Source organism: Carassius gibelio, chromosome A4 (genome assembly GCF_023724105.1).
Source record: "Carassius gibelio isolate Cgi1373 ecotype wild population from Czech Republic chromosome A4, carGib1.2-hapl.c, whole genome shotgun sequence".
Taxonomy (NCBI): domain Eukaryota; kingdom Metazoa; phylum Chordata; class Actinopteri; order Cypriniformes; family Cyprinidae; genus Carassius; species Carassius gibelio.
The window spans coordinates 36,030,418-36,048,166 of NC_068374.1; the positions used below are offsets into that span (position 1 = coordinate 36,030,418).

Consider the following 17,749-nt stretch of genomic DNA (forward strand, 5'->3'; position numbering starts at 1 on the left):
GTCCCTCAAATCCTGGTTTCTCATAAAGTATCCAGCTACGACAAGCCAAAATGCAGTTAAAACTAATCTACTGAAAGGCTCATCAACATGCATGGAGTATTTGTTCTCCTGAGATGCCACTTACCATCCTCTGACCACTTTAATTGATATGACACCGGACAGTTGCATGTGTGTGGCATCAGGTTGATCCCTGTAGAACTCAAAGGACTGTCCACTGAAGTGATGGTGCTCAAATATCACAATCTGACAGGCACAAAACTTCAAATTAGGGCACTTTGCTCACATATTGAAAGCATGTATATTATTCAAAAAACTTTGCTTATTCTATGCAAACAGCAGGATTTAATATCTGAGATTCTTTGTTAGGTCATGAGTTTGAAATGCTTGCAAACCTTTCCAGGTCGCCGGTGGATTCCACGAACAGCTGGAATCTGGAAGACAAAATGCCATTGCTTGTTGTGGTTAAGAGTAATTGGTTTGCAAATGGTCGTAATATTTATCCAAGCAGACAAAAACATGATCCAATGATAACCTAAAGATTTGGTCATTTTTACGCTCACTTCACATTGTCATGTACAAATATGAACACGCATGAAGAACAAGCAGACATCCAGAGCAATCGCAGCTATGAACAAGTACATTTTTGGCATTTACAAAGAAAACACACTTTGGTGATTGACTCATACATTTGGTAGTTCTCTTTGAGGTTTAGCTTGAGGGATTTGAGCCGCTGGAACTACATGTGCGGGTGGAATAATATCTTCTGGGACCTTCCCATCAGCTTCATCAACAGCCTTATTTAGATCCACTAGACCAGGCGTGGAAGCACTTTCTCTAGCCACCTAATGAGCAATACACACACAAATAGTTACTTGTTTACTCTTACTATATGTGCAACAGAGTTCAAATATGTGACATATATAGCACTATAGTGTATGAATGTATGCAAGTATGTGTTGTCGCTGTGAAGATTCGGAGATGGCTGACCAGTGGGTTGATCTTATTCGATGGCTGAGCATTCTCAGGTTTCTTTGGAAGAAATTCCTCCAGGACACTAGGCAACTTAATGTCATCGAAGGAAGGAAGTGGTGGAGGAGCATTAGCATCTGGTACTTTAGTGACAGTAGGCTCCACTGGAGTTGTTTTCTGGGTCGGTCCATCAGGTTGCAGAACAACATCAGTACTAGTGTGGGTACCAATGAGAAGTGGTTGTGCATTAGTGTCTGTAAACATGACTGTGGGGTCTCTTGAAATTGTTCTGAGGTCAGGTTTCATAGCAGGTATATCATCATTGATGGGTTTTAGAACATTCTGTGAACCAGATTGTGTATAACTAGATGTTGGAGGAGCTTTAATGTCTGTTAACATGGTGACTGGAGGGTCTAATGAAGTCCTTTTCAAGTCAGGTTGCAGTGTAGGTCCATCATCTTTCATAGGCTTTGATACAAACTGGGAACTAGTCTGGGCTCCACTGGGAGAAGGAGCATTAGTGTCTGTTAACATAGTGTCTGTGGTGTCTCCTGAAGCTGTGCTGAGGTCAGATGTCCTGGAAAGTCCATCATCCTTGGTGGGTTTTAGAATATTAGTGTCTGTTAACATGGTGACTGGAGGGTCTGCTGAATTTGTTCTCATGTCACGTGCCAGGGTAGTTCCATCATCTTTTGTGGGTTTCGGTACAACCTGGGAACCAGTCTGGGTACCACTGGGAGGACAGGTAATGTTTGTGTCTGTTGAAATAGGGACTGTGGGGTCTCTTGAAGTTGTTTTGAGGTCAGGTGTCACGGCAGACCCAATGTCCTTGTTAGGTTTCAGAATAACATAAGAACCAGACTGGGTACCACGGCTGTCATTCTTAGCAAAGGTTTCCTCTACTGGGACCAGTGTAGGTGGTTCTGTAGTAGGTGCTAGTCGTGATTGCGGAGGTGCTGTAGACCCAGAACCATCGATGGGGGATAACAGCCCATCTGAAGGACACTCAGTGGGGGTTAAAAACTCCATTCGTCTCACTTTGTTGGGGCTGCGTAGAATGCTGACAATAGAGCACCTCTCTAAACGAGACTTTGCCTTCAGTGGTTCTGTTGTATTTTCAACTGATTCCTCCATATTTTCTCCTTCTTCTTTTTCAGACTCCTTCCTTGCTCTCTGGAAGATCAGGGACCTTGTGAGGATGCTCTCTCGCTTAGGTTTGGTGTCCACCTCCTTGACTATCGTGGCTTGACTCTTGGATGTCGAACTGGTTGCCAGATCCAGAGTAAATTCCTTTCTTCGCCTCAAGCCATACTGGAACTCCTCCGGATCAAAGGGTTTCTCAAAGCGGTCTTCTTTTATGGCAGGCATGGCAAACGGAGGTGTTTGCAGGCGATGTTTGTTGTGTTTGCGTTGAGGAAGATTGAATGGCATTGCTAGCCTTTTCACATTTGCAACAAAGTCATCTGGGTCAAACTCTCCCGATGTGTTCAGGAGGTTGGTCTCGCTCACGGAGGAGCTCAGCTTGGGATCTGGAATCAACAGCTTCTTCCTTACGGGACGTTGGTTATCCACATCAAGCCAGCTAGATGGAGAGTCCCTGCTCTGGGAGGAGCTGCTGCGTGCATTGGGGATTTGTGGAAGGAGAAAGGGTTTGAGGACAAATTCCTTTTTTCTTGTGGATGGATCTATAGATTTACTGGAGGAGATCTTTTGTTTCGCTGAGACTTCAAGAGCTGAAGGCTTTTCATTAACTGATTCTGGAGAAGGTGTGGTCTTTCCACTGTCATAGTCTGGTGGTGATTTTGTCTTTTCTTTAGATAAAGGAATTGGAATTATATTCTCTCCATTCATAGAGGTTATTGGTAAGGAGGATGACGCTGGCAGTGGTGTGGTCATCTCATTTTTAGTAGTGATATCAGTAGAGACTGCTGGATTGGTTGAGTCTGGTGGACGTTTGTTCTTCTCATCACTGGAGCCTAATGAAGCAGAGATCGTCTCAGTGGTTGAAGCTGGTGAAAGTACAGCATTTTCTTTAGTCAGGGATTTTGCAGGTGTGGTCTTGTCATTAGTTGAAGCTGATGAAGGTTTGGACTTGTCATTAGTTGACTTATTGGTAGAGGCCGGTGGAGTCATAGTCTCTTCATTATTTGTCTTTCTACTAGCCAAGTCTAATGAAGATTTGGTCTTTTCATTAGTTGAAGTAGGTGGAATTGTAGTAATTTCATTAGTTAAGTTTGATGGAGGTGTGGTCTTGTCATCATCAGAGCCTAATGAAGTGGAGGTAGACTCTACAGTTGATGATGCAGAATGTGTGGTCTTTTCATTAGCTGAGCCAGGCAAGGCAGAGATTGTCTCATTAGTCGAGGAGGGTGGACGCTTCTTCTTTTTATTGGATGAGGCTGGTGAATGTGCAATCTTTTCATCGGTAGATGCTAGTAGACATGTATCCTTTCCATCCAATGTCTTTCCATCAGCTGAGTCTGAAGGAGGTGTTTTCTTTTCATTAGTTGAGGCTGGTAAACTGCACATGACCCCATTTGTTGAGGCAGGCCGAGGTTTTTTCTCATCATCACTGGAGCCTAATGAAGCAGAGATGGTCTCAGATGTTGTTGCTGGTGGAGGTGTAGTCTTTTCTTTAGTTGAGGCAGGTAAAGTAGAGGTTTTCTCGTTGGGTGAGGCCGCTGTAGGACTGGTCTTTTCATTAGTTGTTTTTTTATTCGCTGAGTTTGATAGAGTATTATCTGTTGAGGCTGGTTTAGCGGTAAAGTTTTTAATGACCTGTCCAGGCTGCTCAGTGGACGCTGCAGTGGCTTCAGATGAAAATGAGCTCAGAGACGGACTTTCGTTATTGGATGGTATTTCAGGTAAGGTTTTTCCAAGTATTTCTTTTCCAGACTGCTTAGGTTTGTCAGAAAACTCATCTTCTGTCTCTACAGAGTGAATATCGCCATTCACTATGAATGCCATTTCTGTGACAGTGATTTTACTCTTGGTTTCTTTGGTGCCTCCCTTTTTAGTTTCAGTGCTAGGCTTTTGTTGTTTCTGGTGTAAATCCCTTTTACTAGATAATGTCTCTGTCTTCTGTTGTTCTCTGCTCTGTGATTGGCTCTGTTGGGGTGGCCCATCTCTATTGGGACCGCCTCCCTCTGTAGATGCAATTTGAGGTGAAATTATGGTGTCCATTTTATTATTTTGGTCTTTGACCAGTGCAGGGTTTGGTGTTGCTGGTGTCTTGCTGGTAGAAGTGGTGTTTTCTATAGTCTGATTGGACAATTCAGAGTTTTTCTCAGTAGTCTGAGTTTCTTTACCTTGACTGGTTCCCATAATTGTTTTGTCTCTCTGTCTCACAACGGTGATGTCCTTTGATTTAGCTTGTTTTGATTTACGTTCTATTTTCAGCTCAGTTGGCTTTGATGTTTTTACTTCCTTACTATGTTTGTGTGTCTCAGTTGTTTTCAGATGATCAGTTATTTCTGTAACAAGGTCAATTTTCTGGTTCTGACTGGTCAGACAGTCCTTTTCCTGACTTTTTCGGTTCATCTCTGACAGTCTTTGTGCCGATTTTGGGGTATTTTCAGGGGTATTTACTGGTTTCTCAGGTAAGACCAGTGTATCCGTCTCATTCCCACAGTTTGGCATGGCATTGTTCCTGGAGGTTGCAGCGCTGCTATTGGCTGGCTCAGAGGAGTCTTTAGATCTGGTCTCTTTCAGGTCCTCTGGGGACAGTGGTTTCTCTTCTTTTGTCACAGATGGATCTGGTTTCCCTGACTCTCCAAACAACGAGTTTACAATCACGGCTCTGTTCCTCTGCTTGTCTCCCTGCTCTCCTTCTGAGTGCTGCTTTTTGTTGCTGTTTTTTTGTTTCTCTTCCGTTTTTGAGTCAATGTCTGTCTGTATCTTCTCTTTATTTGAGCTGTCCTTTCTGGATGTAGAAGGATATGTATCAGAAGCAACGGCAACTATCTGTGCTTCAAAGTCACCGCTATTCTCACTCTCCTTCTCATCCTTGCTTTTCACTTCTGAAGGAAGCTTTGTGTCAGCATTCTTTGAGTCAGATTTCTTTTGTGTGCTTTGCATAATTTCTTCTGCTTTCTCCAACTTGGGAGGGACTGAGGGTTTTTTGTTGGGTCTTTCTTTATCAGAGGTGTTCTGCTCTGGGGTCTTTACAACGTCTCTTGCATCTACAAGAGGTTTGTCCTTGACTTCCTGTTTACCTTGACCCATTTCTTGTTTGGTGGGGCTGAGCGGGTCTTTGCCTCGACGTTTTTTAGATCTTGTGCCTGTCCGGGTTGGTGATTTCACCTGCGGGGACTTGTCAGTAGGTGATGAAACTGTCGGGAGAGAATCCGTCTTTTTATTCCCAATGCTTGAGTCACCTGTGCTCTCAGACGATGCAGGTGTAGCACTGTAGGATTTAGAGTCAGGTTGATCTATATTTAAATGAGGTTTGGATTTAAACTTTGACTCTCCACTGGTGTCTGTCTTTGCTATAGATTTTTCAAAACGTCCAGAACACGATATTTCAGTCGTTTTTGAATGTCCTTCGTTCAGAATACGACCGGACGTCAACGTCAGCTTCTCTTCCTCTCTCCTCCCCGTGCTGAAATTCTTCGCCCTCTCTTTAACCATTTGGTTTGGAGGTGCAGAACTGGACCGTGTTCCGGCATGTTCTGTCAAATCTCTGAAACGACTGGCCACATTTCGAGCTGAAGAAATATCCAGGTGACGCAGGTTTGTGGAGCTACTGACTGCACTGGTGGCTCCTCGCTCAAACAGACTGATCTTGTCTGCGATTCTGGCCTTGTTATGACTGGACTTTACATTGGTGCCGTCCACTCTGTCTTCCGGAAATCTGTAAAATAACAAAGAAAAAAGATCAAAACTGGTTCAAAAAGTTTCAAGTGTACATTAGCATCCACTCCCTTCATTAGCTGTTGACTCATTGTCTTTCCACTTTCTCTGGCTTTGTGTACTCTTCCTGTTTTTTTCTCTTCAGTTCTTTCTCTGCTTGAAGCAAGCTACAAATCATTTAAGAAACTGAATTCCCCTTCTGCCTTTGCATTTTCAGAAAAACACTTTTATTGAGAGTGACTAACACGTGCCCCCACATGACTTTTGTTGCTCTTTCCCTTTGAATGGAGTGAATGACTGTCAAACTCCAAAAAGCAACTTTTTCACAGTTTCTTTGTGTGAGTATGATTTTTAAGAGCTTCAACAGAGGGGAAAACTATCAGTAAATAACTTAAATGATCACAAATGGCATGCATTTGAGCATGTTTCTCACACAGAACTTTCATTTAGCCATCATATTATTTTTGGAGCAGGACATTACCGGGTTTCTGTAAGATTTATGAAGGCAAATTTAAGACTTCTTAAAGAAAGTTAAGGAATAAATTAAAGAGAACACAATATGTCACTATGTTCTATACATGTAAATTAGCAACACTTAAAAGTCTGAAAATAAAGCATATCTCCATTACTTTTTAATTCAACTATGGAAATCATTCTTACTGTAACTTCTGATCACACTGCAAAATAAGGATAATGTTTTTTTTTTTTTTTTTGTCATTTTGCAGTCCAATTCCTTAAAAAATTCAAGTTAGATGCTGAAATGACATGAATTCTTGCTGTTGTTGTTTTTTTTATTTGTGAAAATGGGGCGTATGTATGATAAAGGACAAATATCAGCCAGCAAGCTCAGAAATATCAACTTAATTCAAAGGGAAACAAGTTTTAATTCCCCATTGACAGATCTTTAGGCATCAACTCACTTAATTTTGTTCATTTAAAAAAAAAAACTTCACTTTGCATCTCAAGTAAATGTATCTTGATTTAAGGTTGTTTAGATATTTGTACAAGACAAAAATAAATGACATTTGCATTCTGTGCCATGATTTCATGAATTTAAGACTTTCTGCTCCATTGATTTGTGGAAGGATGAATTATACTTTAATGTACTTCAAAATACCTCCTTTTGTTTTCAGCAAAAGAAAATCACAGCAGGTTGAAATGGCATTTATTTTTAGGTGAACTGTCCCTTTAAGAACCGTTGATGCCTATAGAAGACAAACACAAGGCTGACATCTAGAAAAACTGGCATTTAAATATCTAAACGCTTTATTGTTATGAAGATGCCTATTCTCAATGCAGGGAGCTCTTGAAACCAGGTCAGCGTCGTTAGCCAACAGGTTATTTTTAATGTTTGACTTTACAGAGGAATGACGAGTAAGAGAGCAGATTTCACAACATGACGCATGATGTTATGTCCTGATCATCTAAAGAAAGATTTCCAACGCTTGGATGAAGCGTATTCAACTTCAAGTTCAAACAGAAACGTGTGCATTAAAAGGCTCTCAAATCAAATCAAACACAAGATTATTGTATGTTATTTTTGTAAGCACAGGCAAAAACAGGTAGAACAGGTAAATTTACCTTGATGTTTCCTCAGCTCTTGGTCGTTTGGTGTCCGTAGTGTCTTTAAAAGCCACATTATGGTCTTCATTTTGGTCCTCTGAGGTGACCACCACCTTTTTAGCGAAGACCACCTCGCTGTGAGACACTTTGATGCTCCTGCGTTTGGATTCAGCGCTCTCCGTCAGCCTCACCACCCGTTCCTCGTCCATATCTGAACAAACCACCTCAACCGAATCTTCACTCAGGTTTGCTTCCAAATATTCCACGCGGACGACATCCTCACGTCTACCTGAGTTTGGCTCCTGAAGGCTGTTTGCCGCCTCCTCAACGGCTGAGTCAGCACATGCTGTCCGCGGGCTGCTCGTCAAACTGGTTGTTGCAGGGCTTTCAGGTTGGGGATTGGTTGGGGATTTAGTTTGAGCTCCGCCCTCATCTCCGTGAGAGCTCCGCCTCCTTCTGCCAGATCTCTTCCGGCCCATTTGATCAAAGAGTTCCGGTGCCGTACTCCTCTCGAACGACTGACTGCGTTTGGTTTTTATGCAGGTTTCTCTGGTGTCCCCGTGACCTTTCGACCTCCTGCCCGTCCCGTCCTCCCCTCCACGGCCAGGTCTCAGATGTTTGGCATTCCGCTCGAGGGATGGGCTTGTCTCTGCTGGAACGCTCTCACCTAGTGCAGGCCTGTCTGTGTCGTCTGCTCCAGCAGGGTGGCTGGTTTCTCTGTGGTCCTCCTCAGGAGCCTCCTCTTGCTGTGTTTGGGAGCTGGGGTCATCTCTGCCCCAACCCCACGACAGCCAGCTCCCGATGCGACTCAACACCCCTGGGCTGTGCTCCTGTGGACTCTCACCCTACAAACACACAAACACATGAAGTCCTGAGAGTCTAATCTGTAACACACACCTGGGGCAGAAATTAAGGGGAAAAATTTGATCATTGACTTGCAGGATATAATATAATAATATAAAGATATTATTTTGATTTCTTTGCATCCTGAGATTCCAGATTTTCAAATAGTCGCATCTAAGTTCACATGATTTCAATGGTTCGGTTGAACCGGTTTCTACCTGATCCCGGATCAGTTTTATAAATTCGTAGACATTATTTATGATTCATTAATTAAAGAAATACGTTAATAATTCTTGATTGGCCTGTTTAGACACGTCCTCCATAAAACAAACAAAACAAGCCCTGCAAATTACACTTATAATAATAAAGCTGCTTTAAAGAACCTTTTTATAATCTGAAGAACCTTCTCTTTCTCCATAAAGATGTTAAAGTTCTTCAGATGTTAAAGGTTCTTAATGGAACCTTTTAGACAAAAAGGTTTTGTTTTTATGTTAATTTTGTATGTACTGTTTTCATGCAGTTTTGGCTTGTTTTTGTTGTTGTGTGATGATTTGAGTTCTTCAGAAAACTGAATCATTTTGCAAACAATTGGTTAAATTTATTCAAAGCTTTGAAAAGGTTAGTTTCCAACATCACTGGTTAGTTGCTCTTAACTTGTTCATTGAATGCTAACATGCTAATTTGGAAATGCATTGAATGAGTAAGCTAATTTAAACTAAACTGAGTCTGAAGTTATAAAACAGAGACTGTGGTCATCATACGCAACATGGTTTTCTGGGGAGCTGAGCATGATTTTCTATCAAACGCTACAAATCAGAGCCAAAATTAGTGGAAAAGTTGAGTGTGTCTGCATTAAAACTTGGAAACAAAGTTGCAGGATTTTGAAAAATGTAAATAAATGTCTAATATTCTGCACCATTTGTAAGTCTCTGATGACAGATGTATTTTAATGAGTGACTCTGATCATGCTGTCATTAAAGCAAAAGAGACAAACCAAACACAAATTCAACACAACTTTTCACTCTAATTCTGTTCATCATGTAGTTTGTAATGAAAACAGCATTCAGAAGTGTAACATCACAAGCAAAGCCCACTAATCTGCCATTAATCTGCAAAAACAAAAACAGACACATAAATCCCTCTATATAACTACTCTAAACATAGTTTCTGCCATTCACACGTGATATGTCACTGAAGTTCAAAAGAATAGTTTCAACAAAAATAGCTGACGGTAGCCATTGACTTCCACAGTAAATAAATAAAAAAACAACTATTTGGTTACCAGCATTCTTCAAATAATATTTTATCCGAGTATCAGAAGGAAGAAACTCATACAGGTTTGGGACAACTTGAGGTTGAGTAAATTATAACATTTTTGGTCAACTGTCTCTTTAAGGAGAAACGTTATTCAGAGTTTGACTTTATATCTCCTAACTTTAATATCTCTATTGAAACAGTCTGAGAGAACACTAAAAGACACGAAGCGATTTAAAAATGAAACATTTCGTTACAGTTTAAATTAAAACGAGGAAACGTATGAACAAGAAATTAAAGATTCTAAAGTATTTCTACAGAAAGTATTTCTACAGAATGTCATGCAGTCGTCAGGCGGTAATTCCTCAGAACTCACGGTCCGGGTCCCGGTCTGCGGCGAGCGGAACACCCAGAGCAGCGCGTCTTTAGTGAAGTGATCCAGACCTGCGACTCACGAGCCCCGGATCGAGCCAACCGATCACAAGCTGAAGCTCAATAACGGGTGCGAGCGCTCATTAGTTATGAGAGACGGAGGAGAGAGAGAGAGAGAGAGAGAGAGAGAGAGAGAGAGAGAGAGAGAGAGAGAGAGAGAGAGAGAGAGAGAGAGAGAGAGAGAGAGACGAGAGAGAGAGAGAGAGAGAGAGAGAGAGAGAGAGAGAGAGAGAGAGAGAGAGAGAGAGAGAGAGAGAGAGAGAGAGAGAGAGAGAGAGAGAGAGAGAGAGAGAGAGAGAGAGATTGTGTTTCAGAGGATCAGATGAACTGAGTCCCACACTGAAGCAGAAGAACATCTCAGAAGCTCCTCGATCATATTTACATGCGTTTCCCAACAACAACACAGCTCAGTTCAGCACAGAGGCGATATTGTTCAGTTTACTGTTATTATACGCTCATTAAATATACAGAAATACAACTTTAACTCTTTCTTGAATGCAGTTATTGTTTAATACATGGAAAATGGGGGAAGGTTTACAGCAAACCCTCTCTCTTTAAAGCATTTATAAACAATGATTTTAAAAGTTACTACAAAATATCCAACAGTGTTCTTTAAAAGTCATAGATGTAAGGAAAAACGTTCTTGAAGCGAGGTGTAGAAAACAAGATTGTAAGCAGAATACTGCGCATTTTTATGTTCTTAGGGATGTTACAAATAAATGTTTAATTAATGTTAAATATTTGGGTGAGTAGAACATGCAAAACGTTTTTGCAACCTTTAAATAACGTTCTAATCATGACAAGAAAACGGAACATTTTAACATTTCAGTAACGTTTTACAAATAAAAGTTCAAATGTTATATTTTGGGTGAAAATGTTAGCATCTAAAACGTTGTGCAAATTTATTTTGTAATTTTTATAGAAAACTTTCTAATCATGACAATAATACGGCACATTTTTACATACGATATTAGAAATAAATGTTTAATTACTTATGTTCTGGATGAGGAGAACATGCGAAACGTTTTTGCAACCTTTAAATAACGTTCTAAACATGACAAGAAAACGGCACATTTGAACGTTTTAGTACAATGTTAAAACGATGTTCCCTAAATGTGTTGCTTGGCACCTGTAGATGGTTTTCTAAAGAACAGCGAATCTCTTGTGGATCTCGTGGAAATCCTATCATTTGCTCAGGACACTAATCCAGATATTTAGCCCAAACCCAAGCATGCACCCGTTCTCCTCGTCCTTCATCAAACCAGTGCAGAGAGACTCACAGTCAGTCCTCGGAGCTGAAGGCAGAGGAATCCTCTCAGATGGAGCTGATGCTGAAGTTCTCGTGTAAAGAAAGAGAAAGCTCGAGCACCTGTGCTAATTATTTACCTGAGCGTCAGACCCACACCTTCACTGCTCAAGTACAGACCTGTTCAGAGCGACTCTCACTCCATAAAGCCATTCTGACCAGTCAAGTGTGTAAACACTGAGAGACGTGCCAGCTTCCCATGATCCAGCGGCTCAGGACATCAGCAGAAGAGCCTCCGCTGCTCCTGAACAACACACACCTGAGGATATCTCACACCTGTGTGTGTCCAGTGTCAGAGGAACAGGTGTGAGGCCAGAGAACAGGACAGGAATGACACACACACACACACACACACACACTGAATTATTGATGCATGCGAGGCCTCACCTCCCTCAGAGAAACAACTGAAGAGAATCTCACAGTCTTTGGGAACCTGCTTTGTCTTGATGTCTCTACAGACTGACAGAAGTGTTCATGTTCGGTGGAGTTCTCCAAGGCCTGCTTTCATTTCAACTTCTAGAGGAATAGATTTAAAAAGCAACAAAACGAGTAACTCTGGCTGGCTCTGGACAGGGAATGCAGTTCTGCAGAGATGGAGGAGGCAGTAAAAAAGTGCACAATTCATAGCTTTGTTTTCCTAACCTTGCATTTAGTTCTGAAATATTATTTCTTTATGATCTCTGAACATTCAAAACACCCATGCAAACTTTAGAGGAATATTTAATTTCATTTTGCTAAAATTCTGGGAACATATATGTAACATAAAAAAAAAGCATTTGACTAATGTCCGTGTAAAACATTTAAGAAAATAAAGCAACACATTCCATTAATGATGTAGATGCACCGTTTCTGTTGAGAGCAGATGACTGAACAGACGTTCTGTGAAGGTTTCTTACTGCTGTAAGATTAACTCTCATTTACAGTAGAGTTGGAAACGGATGTTTAACCCTTTCCTCAACACATCCAATTCAGTTTTAATGACTTGTTTCCGTGGTTTCAGCGCTGAGCATTCTGGGAGCGTTTGGTAACGCCCGCCGTGACTCACTGTAACCGCACATACTCGGCTCCTGCTGTCTGAAACCAGATCCAGATGGTTGGGCAGAGTCTCCTGTGCCTCCAGCAAACACAAACACCGGACTGTCTTCAGGCAGATCCTCTCTCCTGGTCTGATCTGAGCTGAGGGATGTTTCACTCTGTCCCGTCCGAGCAGTCCTTCACTGAGCTTCTAGTAAAGCTGTGGTTTTATGCTGTCTGCTTTATGTTTCCAGAGTGTCAGGGCCCTGAATCACACACAGACACAGAGAGGTTCGCCTGTACACCGCAGCTTTAGCGCCACCTGCTGACGACAGAACCGCATCACAGCTGCTCCTCATTCCTAACCAGCAGCCATTCTTTGTTGTGTTTTTAGGTCAATTATCAGGACAGTCACTGTAGATCATCTCAGACCAGAAACAGGCCAGTTCCCAGCTGGTCATACAAAGCTAACAAGTAACGTTCTCTCAAGGTTCTCTCAAGGTTCTCTCAAGGTTATTAATGTTTTTCCAGTGATGTTAATTGAACGTGTTCAGAGTTATCTGGTTTTTAATAATGTTCTCAAAACGTTTGCGCAAAAACATAATTCTTTTAGATTGTATATGGAATATTTTATTTCTGAGCTGTTTAAATATATATGATGTCCTGTTCTGTGACTGTGTATAACCCTGTACAGAAGTGTAATAATCCATGTTGTTTTTCTGCGAAATATTACTTATGTATACTTTACTCGTTTACTTAACCACTTTTTATAATGTCTATATAAATAATGCTGTTTGTGTGTCTAATTTAATTAGAAAGTCTATTTGTGCATAGGGTCTATTTTGCCCTTTGTGAGAATATTTACTGCTGCTTACTCTTCTACAAAACCTGACTCTGAACAAGAAGTTCAATGTACCTGAACAAACAGAAATAAACCTCTAAGATAATATTAATTAAAATGGAATTAATATGGAATTGAGTTAAATTAAATGGAATTATTATATAGATTTAAATTTACAAAAACAATTTAGAAGTATTTTTTTTATTTAAGAACTAGTAAACAACTGAAACCAGCTAATGACAAGTTTAGACCCGGAAATCAGCTGCAGTGTTTAGAGGCTGGATTGTCCAGCAGGGTTAATCAGCATTTACAGTTTTATTCTATAATACAAGTTTCCAGTGTGTGTGTGTGTGTGTGAGAGAGAGTGTGTGTGTGTGTGTGAGAGTGTGTGTGTGTGTGTGTGTGAGAGAGAATGTGAGTGTGTGTGTGAGAGTGTGAGTGTGTGTGTGTGTGTGTGTGAGTGTGAGTGTGTGTGTGAGTGTGTGTGTGAGTGTGTGTGTGTGTGTGTGTGTGTGAGTGTGAGTGTGTGTGTGAGTGTGTGTGTGTGTGTGTGTGTGTGTGTGTGTGTGTGAGAGAGAATGTGAGTGTGTGTGTGTGTGTGTGTAGTTTATGGGATGTAAGCGTTGACTCCATCAGTCCCTCACTCTCCATCCCACTCTGTTTCCACAGCAACACTCCTCACTATGTCTTCTTTCTTCATCTGTGTGTGTTTTATTCTGAGGATGTTCATTGTTTAATAAATGCGTGGTGATCATGAACTGTCTCTGAGCATCACGACTCGTTATTCAGAGCTGAACTTACACAAGCTTCATCATATTCGTTTCATCTGATCTTTCATAACAGAGAAAACTGAAGATCTCAAAGCTTTAGCTGCAATATTTCTGAACAAATGAGCAGAAAACGGCTCTCCTACACACACTTCTCTCAGATGTTTCCATTAAATCAGGTTGAAGAGCGATATAAATGTTGTTTTCTGTTATAACACATTACTCTCTTCTCCATGGAAACGACCTTTCCCCTCTCTCCTCTGTTGGAAGTGAAGCGTCCTCACACTCAATACAGCTTCATTATAGAGCTGAGAGACACGTGACGCAGCGGTGAATCTCTCGTTCGGTCTCTTTATCTCTCATAACTCTGGAAAGCTCACCCAGAATGCTTTGCGCTGAAGCCAGTGTGTTTGGTGGTCATTAGTGGAGTTAATTGCAGTGTTCGTGTCTTTTCTCAGGAGGAACAGCGTCTGTGACAAACATGCTGACGCTTTCAGCCTCTGTTTGCTTGTTTGAGAGGTCAAACACATGCTTTTACTGAGCTATGACTAAATATTTGTGCAGAAATTTGGCACTTAAACCCCAGTAAGTGATTTTTGCACATACAAAATCGAGGTACATCTCAGAGACGTCTATTTGACATCTTCAAGAAGTGTTTCTAGAGCGTTTGCTCATCTGCATTATGTCTATAGTTTTTCTATCAGATGCATATATACACTGCATACAAAATCCTTTTATTTGTCTGATAGCACAGCTACTTTTGAAAAAAAAAGTGCCAAAAAAGCAGTGACACTGTGAATGATGAACAAAAATAAACTAATTTACAGCAAAAAAAAAAATATATAAACAATATAAACTTTGAATAAAACTATAATATTATCTCAAAAATATTATAATACTTGTAAACACAGGCAAATAAATCACAGAAACCTGTTCTGAATCTTCAGTGTCATGAAGACTTCACTTTCCTTCATCATTTTACTCAAGAACTAAACTAAACTAAATATATAATCACCTTAAAGTCCATAATCAGTGAAGGGATGTTCACTTGCACTAATGAGAACACTACGTAATCTACATAGTTTCTTTAAATAATAAAAACAGATGTCAATAAGAACATCATTATTTTGCACTTTTTAGGATTATCAGCAGCTCATTAAATATCAGTCACTGTCCAGCTCTCTCTCTCGTGAGGCCAGCACAGAAGTGACTCAAGCTGTAGTTCATCGACTGACCGCTAGAGGCTCGCTGCAGAAGACAGTCAGTCCCATAGACTCCCCATGATAAAATGCCCAACTTTACAGCAGAAAAAAAACGTTTACAGCCTGGTGCAAAAAAATATTTTGTTCTATATAGCTAATTTTGCCCTTTATGACAACTATGAGGAGGGTGAATTATTTTATAACTCATCCGTTTAAATTATATTAAGCCTTAAAGTTCTGAATAATTAAGGGTGGGGCCACTTGAGTGACAGGTGGATTGCAGCTGCTGACAATGCTGTCGTGCTAGGTGGGCGTGGTTTCATCAACCAGATCCCGCCTTTTTGCCCATTTTCAATTATCCGGGAGTGACCTGCGGTGATGCGCTGACAAACAAAATGGTGACAGCTGGCTCCGCCTACTTTTGGCTTCAAAAACACTCTTTGGAAACCTATGGGTGATGTCCCGGACACTACGTCCATATTTTAATACAGTCTATGGTCGCTGTCCATGTGTAACACGAGCCTGTGTGCTAGCGTCTGATGATATCATAGGACTCTGAGCTCTTCAGCACAGCTGATTGGCTGTCTGCGGTGATTGACAGCTCACACGGCACCAAGTCATCATTGCCGTCGCTGTAGTTCTGTTCAGAGCTCACGAAGTTTGGAATGTGGAAGTCGGACAGGAAGTGCTCGTCTTCATCTCCTCTCTCGTCCTCTGCCGCCCCCTGGAGGTGGAGCCTGGAGGCCCGCCCACAATGCCTCCCTCGGCCAATCACGCTGTCTCTGACGGCCTCCTCGTGGATGTAGAAGTGAAAGAGGGAACGTGATTCGTCCGTCAGCGGCGGGAGAGAAAACAGCTGAGAGCTGCCGAGCTCGAGCACACAGTCAGCTAGACCATGATGCTTTTCACTGGGATCAGGGATCCTGCGCAGAAACACGGACAGCTTTATCTTTTACTTCAGCCAAAGAAAACATAAATGACTAATTTTCGTTTTTAAAAAAACTAATTAAAATGTCAAAAAAAGAAACAATACATGAATAAACATTTTCTCATAGTTATATTGTTTGACGTAATCATTAAGAATTAATAAAACTTTTTTTTCCTAATTTAATATATGGAAAATATTACTTTTATCAGTAACTACATACCAAAAGTAAAATAATAATAATAATAATAATCTGAGTAAGTTTCACAAGAACACATGATTTCAGATTTTTATAATGTTTAATTCAATGGTGTTCATTTTTGTAATCGTTAAATTTACTAGCAATATTTGAATGTAAAAAAATGTTTTTTTTCAGTGTAGCAGAAAGTTAATTCTTATTCATTTATTTATTTTTGTTTGTCTGATCTTTGATATAGGTGAACAGCCCATTTTAATGACTGATTAAATCAGGGCTCATTTGCTGTAATATATGCAGCAGCTCAAGTGTTTCTGCTCATTTGAATATATGATTACAGACTCTCTGTTTCTATGGAGACACACGTGAACCTTATTCTACAGTAACACATCTGAACAAAAGCAGCATGTTGTGTGTTATTGAGTGTGTGTGTGTGTGTGTGTGAGACAGAGAGAGTGTTTGGCATAATAACTGCTGCAGTATTGTGTGGGAATTTATTTATAGTCCCAAAGACTGACAGTCTCTGACGGATGAGATTTAGATCTCAAAATGCATTCAAAATCTGTGCTAAATTCACATCATTATTAAAAAACAACAACACACTCAGAGCTTTCAACCATATTATATGAGATCTGCAACTTGTCATTAACGAGTTAAAGTCTAAAAAAAGTCAAAGTTTTGATAGTTAGCATGTTATTACTGCATTTACCCCTGTTTAATGCAGTATATTCAAATTTTTGTTTTGTGAGATCTGAGATTTTAGTGTGTGAGATGAGGAAATGAAAATATATTTTTCAAAAGTTTTTGACACTTATATAACTTCATAGATAATTGAAAGTATTTTGACACCAATGGGACTCCATACATATGGAAATGGTTTAAAAGAAATAAAATGATAAAAGTAAAATAAAAAAATAAAAAATTATATGTATTTTGTGGCTCTTAAAGTGTTTGCAGAGTTCCATTCCTTGAGTAAAAACTATGGATTTTGTTGTATTTTTAATATTAAAGTTTCAGAAAAGATATGAACAGTTGAACTGAAAACGTCAGAGATCACAATATGAACTCTCATATTTCTCACCCAAATCCTAAAAAACACTGAATGCTCTCCACATCTCTTTAATAAAGTGTGTGTGTTTTACTCACTCTGGATGCGGAGCTCCTGTTTTTGTCAGCAGCGTCAAAACAAAGAACATAAAGATGACGAACACGGCCAGTCCGACCCAGAAGCCAATCACTATAGAGTCTGACGAGACAAAACCAGCATTTAGAACACACACACACACACACACACGCACACACACACACACACACACACTCCTCTCTATCTAAAAAGTGAATGATACTCACATCTGTTTGCTCTCAGGCCCTCGAAGGACACAGGCTCCTCGTCATCATAATATTCATAATGCCATTCATATTCTCCGCCGGACTGACTGCGGTTTGAATATTCAGTCATGTTTCTGTGGAGTATTTCAGGAGTCAGAACACATCCTGACCAGTGAGACGATCACACCGAAGGAATCACACAGAGACATCAGAATGAATGTGCTCGCTTTGTCTCTCTCTTTCTGTTCATACAGCAC

The 17,749-nt window shown here is 40.5% G+C and overlaps 2 protein-coding genes across 2 annotated transcripts; both read right to left on the bottom strand.

The window, feature by feature from the left end:
- Nucleotide 1: 1 nt before the first annotated feature.
- Nucleotides 2-11,367, bottom strand: LOC127971205 (mucin-5AC-like; the record flags this gene model as incomplete). Its single annotated transcript, XM_052574055.1, has 7 exons — nucleotides 11,193-11,367; nucleotides 7,402-8,228; nucleotides 988-5,821; nucleotides 687-842; nucleotides 393-431; nucleotides 125-243; nucleotides 2-35 (listed from the first exon to the last, which is right to left on the bottom strand). Coding segments are annotated over exons 2-7 (5,643 nt in total), but the record flags the coding sequence as incomplete, so codon positions are not given.
- Nucleotides 11,368-15,342: 3,975 nt separating this feature from the next.
- On the bottom strand, nucleotides 15,343-17,715 carry LOC127980199 (melanocortin-2 receptor accessory protein 2B-like). Its single transcript, XM_052585428.1, has 3 exons — nucleotides 17,514-17,715; nucleotides 17,310-17,409; nucleotides 15,343-15,965 (listed from the first exon to the last, which is right to left on the bottom strand). The coding sequence occupies exons 1-3, from the start codon at nucleotides 17,620-17,622 to the stop codon at nucleotides 15,572-15,574; spliced, it is 603 nt and encodes a 200-aa protein (XP_052441388.1). The 5' UTR covers nucleotides 17,623-17,715; the 3' UTR covers nucleotides 15,343-15,571.
- Between the last annotated feature and the right edge of the window lie 34 nt (nucleotides 17,716-17,749).

Coding starts and splice junctions, on each gene's coding strand:
- LOC127980199 (XM_052585428.1), bottom strand. CDS start 17,622: ATGACTGAATATTCAAACCGCAGTCAGTCCGGCGGAGAATATGAATGG. Junction 17,410..17,513: donor GGGCCTGAGAGCAAACAGAT/GTGAGTATCATT, acceptor TTGTCTCGTCAG/ACTCTATAGTGATTGGCTTC. Junction 15,966..17,309: donor ACAGGAGCTCCGCATCCAGA/GTGAGTAAAACA, acceptor GTTTCTGCGCAG/GATCCCTGATCCCAGTGAAA.